Source organism: Notolabrus celidotus, chromosome 3, assembly GCF_009762535.1.
Source record: "Notolabrus celidotus isolate fNotCel1 chromosome 3, fNotCel1.pri, whole genome shotgun sequence".
NCBI classification, from domain to species: domain Eukaryota; kingdom Metazoa; phylum Chordata; class Actinopteri; order Labriformes; family Labridae; genus Notolabrus; species Notolabrus celidotus.
Window position 1 is genome coordinate 35,284,071 of NC_048274.1, and position 14,059 is coordinate 35,298,129.

A 14,059-nucleotide genomic window follows, 5' to 3' on the forward strand; every position below is an offset into this window, starting at 1 on the left:
GACGGAATAAGAATGTGAATACATGAATACATTAGCATAGGCTGAGATGGAATGTGTTTGCGGGCGTTTCTCTGCCAGTTTGCAGGGGGAATGAAAGAATAGTAGCTTGTGGCAATTAGCATTAGTCACTGTTGTCAAGCTAAGTGGCAGTGAGGTGCTAACAGTTTCTGAGTGTTAATGCAAATGCTTTATGCCACTTATTCAGCAGCTTCCTCCTCTTATGATTACACTAAACTACCCAAGTCTTCAAATAAAAACCATCCATATTTAGATTCATTCTATGATGAGGTTTGTAAATCCTCCAAGCAGTGTTAAGAAGAGAAAAGCTGAAATTACATATTCTAAGTGCCTCTCCAGGTTGTCCACGGTGACTTCTTCTCCTACTTTCTCTCCCACAGCTGTAAAATATTATATTCTGAGATTTCCAATCTTTGCATAAATATTTGATCACAGAGATCACCCGTTTATATCACATAACCGACTGCATGCATGGAAATGTAAAAGAATGCAATAAAAAAATCCACATATTTCCAAATGCTCCAGATCATTAAATAGCTTGGCCTCTGACCTGTACAAAGTGGAGCGTAGCATTTTTTTAATGCTTGCCAAGAGGGCGAGAGCTGTATCTACATATGCTGATGTTGCTGTAGTATGTCTGAAACGTGCAAAGGCTGCTTTTTTATTCAACTCGTGTGAAGAGTGTTTGTATGGTTAATGCTTTGCTTTCCTCATGTGGTGAATCGTTTGCAATTTAAGACTGTTTAGCTCACGCTGTACATTTTGTGAGACGGACTGGGTGAGATGCTAAATGGAGAATGTAGCATTGGTGTAATGCAGCCGTCCTAAGGGTGGAGTTAGACTACAGAGGTTTGGAATCTTGTTAAGCGGAGAAATCAGGTTACATCAGGCACATGAGAGGACACTTACAGACAGAATATTATTGTATCTAATCCCAACATGCAAAGATTACAATATGAAAAAACACCCAGCACATTAATCACGACAGGATGCTAAAATGATTGCGTGCTTGGACATCCAGCCCTGTGAGCAGATGTCATACTGGATCCAACCACTACAGCTCAAGCCAGTCTGCACCATTTCTATTACCACACCTCTGTTATGTATAATTATACATCCAAAGCTTTGAGACACAATGTTTCAGTCTTTGTGGAGAAAAAGAAAATATGTTGCAGTCTTAAATAAATACTATGGAATAAACTGCACCATGTAATATTTGCATCCTTGCAACACATGATATATTTGAAGAATCTTGCAGGTTTCAATCAGTTCTCAAGGGTTTTGCCATTTTTAGCCTCCACTCCTTCAGACCATAGATTGATTTAACAAAGAGTCATTATATGACTCTATCAAAGATAGACGGTAGAGTTTACTGTAATGAGCAAAACAAATCCTCTTGAAGAAACGATTATACAGGCCACCTTTTTTAATGTTATTTTATTGATTCGATTTTTGAATAAAAGTTTTACTGGCACAAATAAATTATTGACAATTTATATCAGTCAAAAACATGTTTTTAAGGCAGTAACCGGCTCTCTTTTGAAGCTTAATTAACACCAGATATATATCATATGAATCTACAGATTGCAATGAATCTGTTAATATTAGATATTGAAGCGTAGCTCACCTGAAAAGGCTCTAAGATTTATATCAAAGAGGAGTATCTTTATTAAATTATGTCAGGTGTGATTGTTCCTTTGTCGCTGATTAATTATCAATACTGGAGATTTATTTACAACCCAAATATGATCCGAGATACAAACATGACTATCTATTTTCAAATAGTGTAATTATATCACACCACTTTCAAACAGTGTGAGTGGTCCTCACCTTTCTTGTGAATAAAGCTAGTCAAAAACATTCCTTCTCTCTCATTCTACTTTCTTTCCATCTTTTCTTTTTAATATTCTGATTTCTCTGCATCAGTTACTTAGCTCTCTTGACTGCATCAAATCGAGGCAGACAGAATATTTTTTGCTCAAAAAATAATGGTACAGAGGGGCCTTTGAGGGAGACCTCACTTATTTTGTTTCCAGTCAAAGAGTTCAGAAATCTGCTCATTTATTCATCTCATGTTGCGTTACTTCTAAAAGTTAGAACTTAAAGAAAAAATGCAAACAAAAAGTACATTTGGGGAAGTCAGTCCCACTTTCCCCCTCAATACGATGCCTATGATTACAACATACTTTCTCACAGGAGCTCATGGGGGAGCAATTATAATCAGACGGTGACTGACAACAACAGGCTGTAAATTGTGCTCTGCATTGAAATAAAAAAAAAAATCCAGGTAAAGTTGCCTGTTCTTTAACATCAACTGGAGGTGTAACTCTTTGTTTCTGTAAACTGTTGCATGCTAATGTTGATGTTATCCTCAGGGCTATAGTGTTTAAAGATGCTTGGAAACCTTGTCAGTCTCCATGAGGACTTTTATCTCTTGTTGGCAGCTGTGTCCCCTCTGGGATCATTCAGGCATCAACATCCAGATTTTTAATAGAACATATAAAACGTGCCCGAATGATCCACTGAGTCTGAGTGTTATTCAGAAAGTCTAAGAATGGATTTGAAACAACCATAAATAACCAGAAACTGACCAAGGGCCCAAACCAGACCCCTCCTTCAAATGTAAGGAGGGTGGGTAGGTCTGAGCCCAGCCTCAGTGTTCTCTGGAACTGAAGCCAGTACTTCAATCGTTCACTAAGAAATGGGTGACGTTCCAGTGATTTGATTTGATTCATCATTCTTGTGTTTTCATTTGCCAAGATACCCACAGCAAGCAAGCATGTAAATAGGCATACTCATTTCCTCTTGTTCTTATTCAGTCATTATTTTATGCATAGCCCATTAGAGATCAGCCGTCTCTGCTTTCTCACTCACAGATTAAGCAGCTGTGTGCGGCAAAGACCAGAGAGGAAGTCTGTTTGTTTGTGACTCACCGACAGCAGACATTTCTGGAACAGAGGCTCGGTATGGGCCTTCGATGAACTGCGGTGGATTGTCGTTAATGTCCTGGACTTTGATGATGAACTCGGACGGCGGCTCCAAGGGCTCGTCTGTGTCGGCGTTAACGACCTGGGCTGTTAGCGTGTACTCTGCTTTCTCCTCACGGTCCAGCCTCTTCATGGCATGGATGTCGCCTGTTAACTCGTTGATGGCGAAGATGGTGCCGGCTCCCTCACCCGCGAGGACGTACTTGATGTTCTTGCCGCCCACATCCAAGTCCGTGTGTAGCTGCAATCAGGAGAGAGAGCTAAGTTAAAAGGTGCTGCACGGTTGTCTGTTTAATCCCACTGAGTAAACAGAGACCAGGGGGGGTTATAATGAATGTAAGATGATATACTCAGCAGCTTCTAGACGTTCTCATCGTGTAAATGCAGATAAGAGTACAGTATGTGTGTCTGTATATGTGTGTAATGGGTTGTTTTTGTTGCTGTGCTTTGAAGCAAAAGAGATACTAAACGTGGCTCAACAAAGCCTACACTTTGCTAAATGAGGCCCACTGGGGACAATAACTTTACAAGTAGCCCAGGAAATGGACCTTACGCTACATTGTTCCTCGTTGTACATTGCAAATACATCATACAAGTACACATTGTGGGGACATTGCTCCCTACAGCCTGAAGTTCACACAACCAAGAAGCTAAAATTGCGTCTAATAACACGACGAGGACAGAAAAGCATCTGAATCCATAAAAAATTAAATAGGAAGCGCTGCACATGATGATTCATGCTCACAAATAACTAGCCCCAAAGTTACTGGACGTTCCTGCATGCTCCTCATTATTTTTGTAATTACAGTTTCATTAGTTCACTAAAGCTGCATTACGTGCTAGACTGAGTGGTCGGCTCCCGCTCGCTGCACGGGCTGAGTATAACTAATGAGTCTGACAATGCTACATAAGGCTGCTGAAACATCTGTGGACAGAAGAACGAGCTAAAGCCTTCTGCTGTTTCAAGTTAAAAAGGTAAATTGGAAGGGCAGGAGATACAACGGTGCGGAAAGAAGGAGGTCAGAGAACAAAAGAAACACCAGGGCTTTGACACGAGGGAGGCAAGGAACTTTCTTTTATTCGCATAAACAGAGAAAGCCCTTCTTTTACTGTAAGTCACCTTTCATGTAAGCCTCTTGATCCCCAAGGTGAGTGACTTTCAGAGGAGCACATTTACAAATCCAACGACGTTCAGAGCCGCTGTGACACGGCTTCCTTCCAGTTTGTATTTTGGTTAATGTGCATGCCTCTCAAAATTACACAGCAGCAGCACAACCGAGCGAGGGCATGCATCAAAACATCTGTATTCAGCAGCTTTAATTTCATTTCCTGCCACAGTGTTTCAGCAGTGATTCCTGTGGGAGCGTGGCAGGGTGCACAACAGCAAGGTAAAAATCTGCCGGTGAAAACCCGACCTCTAAACCCCCCGCAATGTTTTTATAAGCCGCCTTTTATGCATATACTGTCTCAGAGGTGTTGTTTGCAGACACTGACAAAGCACATTCGCTTAAATTGTCACACCTTGCACTTTTGTTTTCCTAATTGTGCCATCATTTCACATGAATGATGTAGCTCATTAACACAAATGCCTCGCAACATCCTGCACACTGAGAAACTCTTTAAATGAGCTCAAATTAATGATGGGCTGTCACTACTTTTTATACTATGTGTGACTTCCTGTGTGCAAAGGAATGCCTGCAGCTGTATGACTGCATGTGTCTGTGTTTCCTTCATGGGGGGTCAAATTGGCTATTTCAGCGTGCATATAGGTTTTTACTTCCCTATTTATCATATGTAAACTCATCACTGGATCCCAGGTTGACGCCTGGCGTTCTCTGGGCGATGTATCTCCTCTTCCTTTCTTACGTACGCAGATAGAGGAACACACACTTTTCTACACAACCGCAGACACAGGTAGTGATATGTTCCAAATCTGAAGCTCCTCAAGGTCAAAATGTCAAGCTCAACCTTTAAGTGCATCTGGGAAAAGTTCAAATGCCTACAGCTCCATGGCAGCTCAGCACACCACATGTACGGATGAGGACCACGTGACTAATGCTCAACATGTGAGGATGCAGACCTCAACACTGTTTTGCTACAAGTTGTTTACAAGATCAAGAATAAAGTGTCAAAGAGCGTGTGTCCAGTAATGGCATTTTTTCGACAGAGTCCCAAGACTTTAATTCACGGCGCTTCTCATCCTTGCTTACTGTTGCTAGGTTACAAAGTTGCCCCTCTTTTGCCCTTGCTAGTGACCAGTAAGTCTTTTTTAAGAAATTGGTCTGTTTGTTCAATTTTTGCTTCTTTTCAAATAAATTTGACATAGAAGACTTAGAAAGGAAACATGTCCTGGTGTTAGCAGCAGCTCTAGACCTGAAAATTGCACCCTTGAGAAGATGGGTCTCACTGGATGAGAACAAAAAAAACATTCAAGGAAAAAGCTGAGAGAATTTTAACGACTGATGTAAGAGCTGTATGCTGCTCTTCTGAGGCTCATTTCAGTCTCAGTTTGATGAGATCAGTTGTGGCAACTTCTCTCCATGGTGTATCCTTCTTATCTGAATTATGCTCACCTTTCAAGGTGAGGCTCATAATGACAAGGTTGTGTCAGTGAATGCCAACATTAGTTTCTGCTTCCCTGCTGTTGTTAACAATGTTGAGATAAGAAGTTCCATCCCTTCTTTGGTTTTGATTGGTTGTTAAGGGAGATGTGACATTGGGGAGCGTGGCAGGGTTCCTGCGGAGAGTGCTAAGAAGGCAGGGACAAAGACCAGCTGATGCCGGGGGTTTTTGTGCATACAATGCTAAACTCCAACTACGTTGATTTTTACATCAAAAAAGATGCTGCCAGGGCAAAAAGTGCTGTGGGTGGACACAGACATCAGTCACAAAGTGGTGGTTGAATTACATTCATCAATAAGCACACGTACCTTAATAACTGAGGCAACATGTGACTACATTGCTTTAGATGATTATATGGTAATTAATTTCATTATAATTATTGATTGATTGATTTACTTACAAACTCCTGAACACTGAAATTATTCCACCGTTGAGCGGCCCGGCTGGAATAGAAGCTGACCACAAAGTGCAACATCAAGATTTGCATATCTTTCCTGTCAATCCTCGCTCTACAATTTTAAACAGCACACTAAGGTGTAAAAACGCCTCCTCAAACGCAATCAAATAAGGGGCTGTTGACCTAGTAGTTTATGTGCCCCCCATGTTTACAGATGCTAAAGTCCTCATTGCAGCGGTAGCTACTTCAGCTCCAAGCAATGACTCTTTGCTGCATGTCTTGCTCCACTCTCCACTCTCCACATTTCCTGTCTCTATTCATCTGTCCTATCTATTGAAATCAAAATTGGCCTCCAAATACATAACATAAAGAAAAAAATGTCAAATAAATGATTGCCCATTGAAATGAAGGTTGATTTGAAACCTTGAACTGTGCGTCATTAAATGCTCCGTCTTCCACCCGGATGTGAAGATTAAGTTAAAACTTGAAATGTACATGATAAAGGAAAATTAGTTATTTAAATATCTGTCAACAGGAAACAAACACACTAGGATTAGTTAGTTCTAAAGTGACTCAGCTCCAGGCAGCTCCAGCCACTAAAAGGTGTTTGTGCTGCTCTAGAATCAACAAAAATGATTCATAGCAGACAACCTAGAGTACTTTCTTCTTCATAGGTAGACAAGAAGTCCATGCAGGGTTTTTTAAAGTGTTACAAATCATTGTATGGGTCATGTGTGTTGTTGTGTGTCCCACACTGTGTAAGCACAGTTTACAGAAAGAAAGCAACAAACCACAAGAGCAGCATCACCTGGACTATGACTGAGAAGAACACTAAAGCAAAATATCCACACAGCACGCTCACTGCCTTGATTTTCAGAGGAATTTTTCTTTCTCTGGTGAACAGTTTTAACATTTAACATTTAATTAAGTTACCACTTTGAAGAGCTGTCTGGGCAGCACAGGCCACGGAGCGTTCAGGCTGACAGGTTAACAAAAGTTGCAGGTGGATGAATAATTTCTCTACTTCACATAAAAGGGCACACTGTGCTTTCTTTAGAAAAAAAAAAAGTCATGAAAGCAATCATCACTTTGCTGCAGACTGCCACTTAAACTGTGCGTTCCCTGAAAGTTGAGCTGAGCTGACTAGAAGCAGCTGCAGGTCTCAACACTGATGTCTCATCTAAATGGCCTGGTCGCCCACTTCTTAGACAGCCTTCACACTGGAGTGCACAAACGGTCATCAAAGGGTACAGTTACTGAGTGTGTGGAGGGGGGGGAGGTGGTGTTACCTGGGCAACTAGGCCTGACATGGATCGTGGCATTCAGGACACAGGATGATAATAGAAAAAAAAAAACAATGATTATGTGCTACAAAGAAGACTGGAGTCACAAAACATCAATACAGACTTCTAAGCACAATGTGTCTTCACGGCTGCAAAATGTTAGAAAACCTTAAAAAACATACAAAGATGGAAAATACAGCCATCATGACGCTCATTCCTCTTGTAACCAAAGTAAACAGCGTGCTGCATTATTGCATGAACATAAACAGAATTCATCATAAAGGCGTCATCAGGGAGTGCAGCTGTGTGTACACACAGGCAGAGTTATTAAACCTCTTTCCTTGGCCGCACTTCTCTGGCTGCTGAAAAGACAGACTTCCGTTTATTTTAAAGCTGCAGTTCGGAATGATAAAGGGAGCATTGGCTGACATAAAAAGTAGTCTCTCTCTCTATCTTTCTCTCTCTGTCTCTCTCTCTCTCTCTCTCTCTCACACACACACACACACACACACACACACACACACACACACACACACACACACAGAGGCACACAAGCACACCTCCATTTGCCAACCGCAACTCCCAATCATGGTCTTCATGGGAATGCGTCTCCTGTCAGTGGAGGAGGAAATATGCCAGTCGCTGCTCAGGATGAGCTTTTATGGCAATCACTTGAACAATCACTGTGTCCTAATGAGGAAGATTCTACAGAGTCTCCTCCCATCCCCCGTCCCCCACCCCGCCTCGAGCCTGGGTGCCACATACTTAAGTGAAGGCCTACAGAGGGAACTAATGATTTTGCTCCTTGCCGGGGCAAATGATAGATAGGACATGTGCTCCTCCTCTGTTTGTACCAGTAGGGCCGCAGACGGAGAGGGATACCGGAGCGAGGAGCTGGAGGGAGGAGACGCTGTCACTGTGATGCAGCTTGTCAGCTTCTGTCTGCTAGAACAGACTGCACACAGTACGTCAGACTGCCTGCTCCAAATCCTACCTCAGTCAGTCCTCCAGAAGGGTCAGAGATTTATTTTCTTTTTGCTGAATGATGTATAAAGAGCTAAGCCTTGCATTAGTGGTGTTTTTTTTTTGTTTTGGTGTTGTGCGACTTTTCAACAGAGACAGGTAAAAAATTGTAACATTTTCTCTCAAGGTCTTGATCAACACATTGGCTGGCACTATCCTTCAGTTCAGTCTCACGGTTATTAAAGCTCCTGTGAGGAACTTCCTATTTGTGATGATTTTGGCGCCCCCTATGGACAAAGTGATATATCTTATGTCTCTGAAGATCTTGTCCTGTACATGTATAATAAATGCTCTCAGATGAATATTCTCATCCAGCTTTCATAATACAGACAGATGTGTCATGTTGAAAATGTACTGTTTAGGGTGCTGTCAGTTTTCTGGTCTGACAGCTCACCCCTCACTGTTCTTAAAGGCTTTAAATATTATAATACATGATTAGACAATCCTGTTACTGATGGTTCTGTTTGCTCTTTTAGGTCATAAAAAGGCATCACAGTTAGTGTCAGTCTGTTTCATAATGAGCTAAAAACTCTCACAGGAGCTTTAAATTCAGTATTAAGGATTAATGTTCACAGAGAAGCAAGTATATATAAAAAGGTGCTGCTTTTTTACATCAAAGACAGTTGTAGTCTAACTTTTAAAGAACTGTGTCTGAATGAAACATGCAGTTCACTTGTATCTGTTTCTTTATACACAGTACACCACTTTGTTTTTTTAGCATACAGTACTGTGGAGCTGTTGTGTGGGGGCATTCTTGGAACATTGTACAGACAGCTGGTTCAAGCCATCTGGGGGTCACGGCTCTCTGAAGGGTCACAAGATGAATTCAAGTTGTCATGGTTTCTTTTAAGAATTGAAAAAAGCAAAGTCCTGCCACACACACATTCTGAAAATCATTTTCACTTGACTTCATCTTTTGTATATGCTATTCATATTTGTCCTCATTGAGGTTCTCTTAGATAACCAAATGGAACAATTCAGAAGTTTAGAGGGAAGTTTAAGTTCTTGGTAAAATGTACCTCAGGAATAAAACACTATGAACATGAAATATAATTAAGTTTCTAAAACATCAAAGTATATATGGTGAGCACAGGCCGAAAAGGTTGATTGATATGTAGTGACAGTAGTGAGCAGGTGGTTATGTGAAATAGAATCCCCTTCCCCCTGAAGAGATCCTGCTAAGTACCAAGACTAACCATACCAAGTTGAAGTATGGATCTAAAGCTGTTTGTATTGATTCAAAAAATTATTCATTAATGCAGCCAAAAAATATTTCCTCAGATTCCCCAGTTAGTAGCATTTCCATGGTGCCGTTATTCTTATCAGCCCACTTGCAGGTCAAATAAACTTCAAACTGAACACTTTCATTCGTGGGGAAGTCAAATCATTTCTCTATTGGCTTTCTAACAGATGCAGAACAGCTGCACCTGTATAAAGTCCTTTTCGCCGTAACTTTCGGTTGGTGTTATCTTTTCACTCAGCTGGTCCTGTAACTCTGCCAAAGCCCAAACCGTGGTGTGGTTCATTCAGCTCCTTGTGTGTTTTAACATCCCTCACTAGTTTCTGCAGTTTTCCTTCTCGTATCTTCTTTTCTTTGGTGTTGACTGGTCAGACTTTAACCTTGATCAAATGTTTCAAGCTCCCCAAATAAATTAAAGGTAATATTAAAAACATCATCCATGTTATTTGGCCTTATAATTTAAAATGCAATCAACACTAGCAGAATACACAAAGGGAAATGAACATGTTGATTTTAGTGCCAACAGGGAGAGATGAAATGTGACTGAACTTACTTCTGCTTATTGATTTGAAATGATGTGTATGATCTGGATGACCCTGGCCTTTCTCTTGAAATTCAGAATAACTACAGTTGTTTTGGGGTTTGGCCAACCAGAATATTCAACAAAGAGAGGTGATAAGTCAGAAATCTGTGTAATAATTAATAATATTACATTTATAATCTGCATATTTTTAAAATCAGAATCTGAGAAATAACTGGAGGCATCAGTAGCTATCAAAGAAAACATATGTGTACAAAGCATAACAAGTGTTTAAGTACTTTGTTACTGTTTATCATATTGAAATAATGTGGCATGTAATATTACTCGTGGGGTGAATCATGTAGACAGGTACAGATTTAGTGCAGCCTGACAACATCCTCTATAATGCATCATCGTTTTGACTGTAAATGTCATGTTTAGTGCAGCCCTGATCAGGAGACAATGATGGCCTTGTATAACTGGAGCTGCATGACCAGACCAGGTGATCACGGTGTGGGGAGAAAATGTCACGTTAAATATGTAGTAGATTGCATGTTCTTATGTAAAATGTATGGAAACCCCAAGGCTATGCGCCGTGTGGACTAGTTTACATAGCACCTTGAGTAACAGCCAGATGTCAACCTTTTTCTTTTCAGTTCAGTCAATTATTATGGCCCAGTTCTCCTCAGCTGGTCAATGCGACCTCATAGGAAGAATCCAAAGGATCCATAAAGAGGCTTCATACTGCACTGAGGGATCAACGGGGGCTAATTCATTGCCAGAACTGGTAAAATTAGAGCTTCCATTTTTTCCATCTGCACAGCCTCAGGCTACTGTAGCCTAAATAGTTACTCCAGATAGATTCTGTTCAAACATGTCTGCAAATTAATCGCAGCTTCCTCCCATTTGTTGGATTTTCGACTCTGTTAATTACACCTACATGAATAATCTGTAATTCTAAATATTGCAATAACATTTTGAATGTACCGAACAGATGGTGCAATGCATGATATATGATACACTTAGCTATTCTTGGGAACATTTTCCCTCCAGTCTGTCTCATGGCACATAGCGTTTTATCAAATTGGACAGAAAAGTTCCCTTCTGGTGTGAGCCACAACAGACTTGATTGGAGGAAACCATATAGTGAGCATCCCAGGGATTGTAACATTGGAAATGAAAAGTTTCATTCAGAAAGATTACGGCTCGAAATTCGAAAAGCTTTCTGCAGAATAAAACTCTCTAAGTGCCGGGTCATCCATTGTTGTTGGGTCTTTTTTTTCCTGCAGAGGCTTCAAAGGAAATAAAACCAGTGGGAATTGTGGGTATCTGTTGCAATATAAAAATAATCAATATAGCTCTCCTGAGAGGTCAAACACACCATTCACAGGGGCAAAAAGAAGGAAAGAGCACCTTGCATGTTTTCCTGTTCATTTGTTATCAGTGCAGACACTCTTCCATTATTGAGACAATAGGAAGGAGATGGTGTCACGACCCACATACAAGCAAAGGTGACCGACTGTAATTGAAGCCAGCTCCACTCAGAAAAGGTATAGTAATTACAATCAGTACAGAGTTCCCAGTGTAATACCTTCTGCACACAGCTTTTTTATTGTTCTTTTTATGGAACAGAGAGCTGCATCATCGGCCAGCTTTCTCCTCACACTTCAGTCGTGTTTTATTCTCCTCTTGGACATCATGAATTAATGAGACAAACAAAAAAGGACACTTTCTACAGGATTTGTGTTCAATCTGCACCAAGGTCAATCACAGCTAATGTTTTCTGTGTCCATCCCTACACTTTGAGCAATGGCACATGTGTTGTACTCACTTGCCAACGGCGTTATTGCTTGTGGAGAATAAGTCAAAGTCAAAGCAGCTACCTTCAGAACAAGAAAGCGACGCAATTAGATTTAGCCACCCATGAAAGCCTTTTGTTTGAGAGTGTGGATGCATGGGAGGATGCATTTTAATCATAGCAGGGTACAGTGTCACCGCCGAGAGAGAATGGAAAATAAAAACAATTCTGCATAATGCATCCAGGCTGCTGGCTACAGCAGCTCTCACTGCAAGAATGACCTATTGTATGCATGCAATGTTCAGTATGGATTCGCACCGCCTTCTCATTACATGCTGTTGTTACAACAAGCAAACACTACACAATCAGTCTGTTCAGTGGTGTGTGCTCGATGAACCCTTAAAGCTGGGGAAATGAAGGTGAATAAAAATGAGTTCTGGTTCTGGGGAGTGTCCAAATCATTGTGACTACACGTGTGTCCTTTGAGGAGCTCTGACACCAGAATTAAGCCTGCAAGAAGAAAAAAATCAGCAATTTGAGCCAAACCAAGAAATGAAAAAAAAGAAAGCTCTAAACAATAAAGAGACAGAGCCGTGAAAAAGTGTAAATGAGCTGAGCTACGGGGGCTGAGGCGCTCACGCTGAGTGTTAAATAGAGGGAGATTTTTTAGCATTAACCTCGACTACTGTCATTACCCTACCTGTGGGCCTAAAACTCATCGGTATACTCAGCATGCTGGTGGTGGGTGCATGTGGAGGTGTGCTAAACAAAACAAGCTTAATCAAGGAGCACAACAGTTTTCTCTTTCTTCTGTGCGTCTGACCTAATCAAATCAACGAATGAGATTGATTTCACGAGGTGCAGATGGATCCCGTAGCAAGTCTAATTCAATGTGCCGGCTCTCCACTATGATGTGTGTTTTCTCGGTCCAGATGGTGCCGCTTGGGTTTGTAATTCATATTTCAACATTTTACTCCCCCTCCCCCCCCCCCCCCTTCCCTCCTCCTGCCCTCTTTCTTTCGCTCTCACGGGGTCTTTTTTCTTCTTCTTTTGCTCATAGTTTAAGCAGCAAATAAATGAATGTTGATGTGGCTATAAGAATCACAAACTCATCTGTCAAACGTGTGATCCTGTGATCTCGTTAACCGTCGCAAGCAACACATGCAGAGTGCTTTCTGGGTTTCATGGAGATGTTGTCGCTCTTGTTCAGGTAAGTAGATTGAAAACATGGACGATTTAAAGAACTGTTCTGAAAAAAACCTGGATTTGAATGTATTTTCTGCTCTCTAATTCAGCCTCTACAGCATATTTTATTTTAATCAATCAGCGGTGGTTGGATAAAAAGTCATGACAAGGAGGCAATCTCTCCCATGCATTGCTCCTAGCGGGGCACAGTTCTGTCTCAGAGCTTTGTGAGTGTTCACACGGTGGTTAATTTAAAGCTCCATTGAGGCATTGATGTTTCATTTGATTAAAAAGACAAATGTTCAGACTTTGATATTAGTCTGACTTGTTGTTGTGAGGATGCTGGGGATTTTTTAAATTGTTTTCTGAGTCAAGAGGGTAATCAATAAAACCATACAGCAGGAACTTTCTGTCTTTCAATGTCAAACACAAAGTGCATCTTCAAATTCAGACCAGCCAGTAATTCATATATGTAATTAACCATGCAAAGAGTTCATCTGTTTACTGTGTCTAATTGTATCAGGACTATAAAATGGAAGTACAGTTTGTCTCTTTGTTTTGCATTATTTACAGTGAAGTAAAAGGTACAAAGACTTCATCTAAATTGTAAAGTAGGAAGCATGAGCTGGAGATACGTAAGTAAGATTCAGCTTTAATAAAACTGCTAAGTCCATAACTTGATCTACTTTTAACCTTTGGAAACTAATTTCATGTTGAGTCAAGCCAACACAGTGACAGATGTAAGACCATGGATTATGTAACCAACTGAGAATCTGGAATAAATTTAGCTTCATAAAGTAAGAAGTGAAAAGTATATATTGGAGAATTAGAGAACAAACCTGCGGGGGACAAGACTTATAATTCAGATTTTCTTTGCATTAAAAGCGGCATGTTTCAAGCAGGGCTTCGTATATAGAATATATAGACATGCACAAATTTCCATAATTGGAAGGCATGCCGTGCTGGAGCCAATCTTTGGGGCTTAT

At 40.7% G+C, this 14,059-nt stretch overlaps 1 protein-coding gene across 2 annotated transcripts in view; it reads right to left on the reverse strand.

Annotated features, from left to right (window-relative positions):
- The window catches only part of cdh8 (cadherin 8), a 134,471-nt gene that overhangs the window by 72,219 nt on the left and 48,193 nt on the right, over window positions 1-14,059 (reverse strand). For both annotated transcript variants that reach the window (XM_034680734.1, XM_034680733.1), the window contains exon 3: window positions 2,952-3,246. In XM_034680734.1, the coding sequence (XP_034536625.1) occupies window positions 2,952-3,246 (295 nt within the window). The remainder of the gene's footprint in view (window positions 1-2,951; window positions 3,247-14,059) is intronic.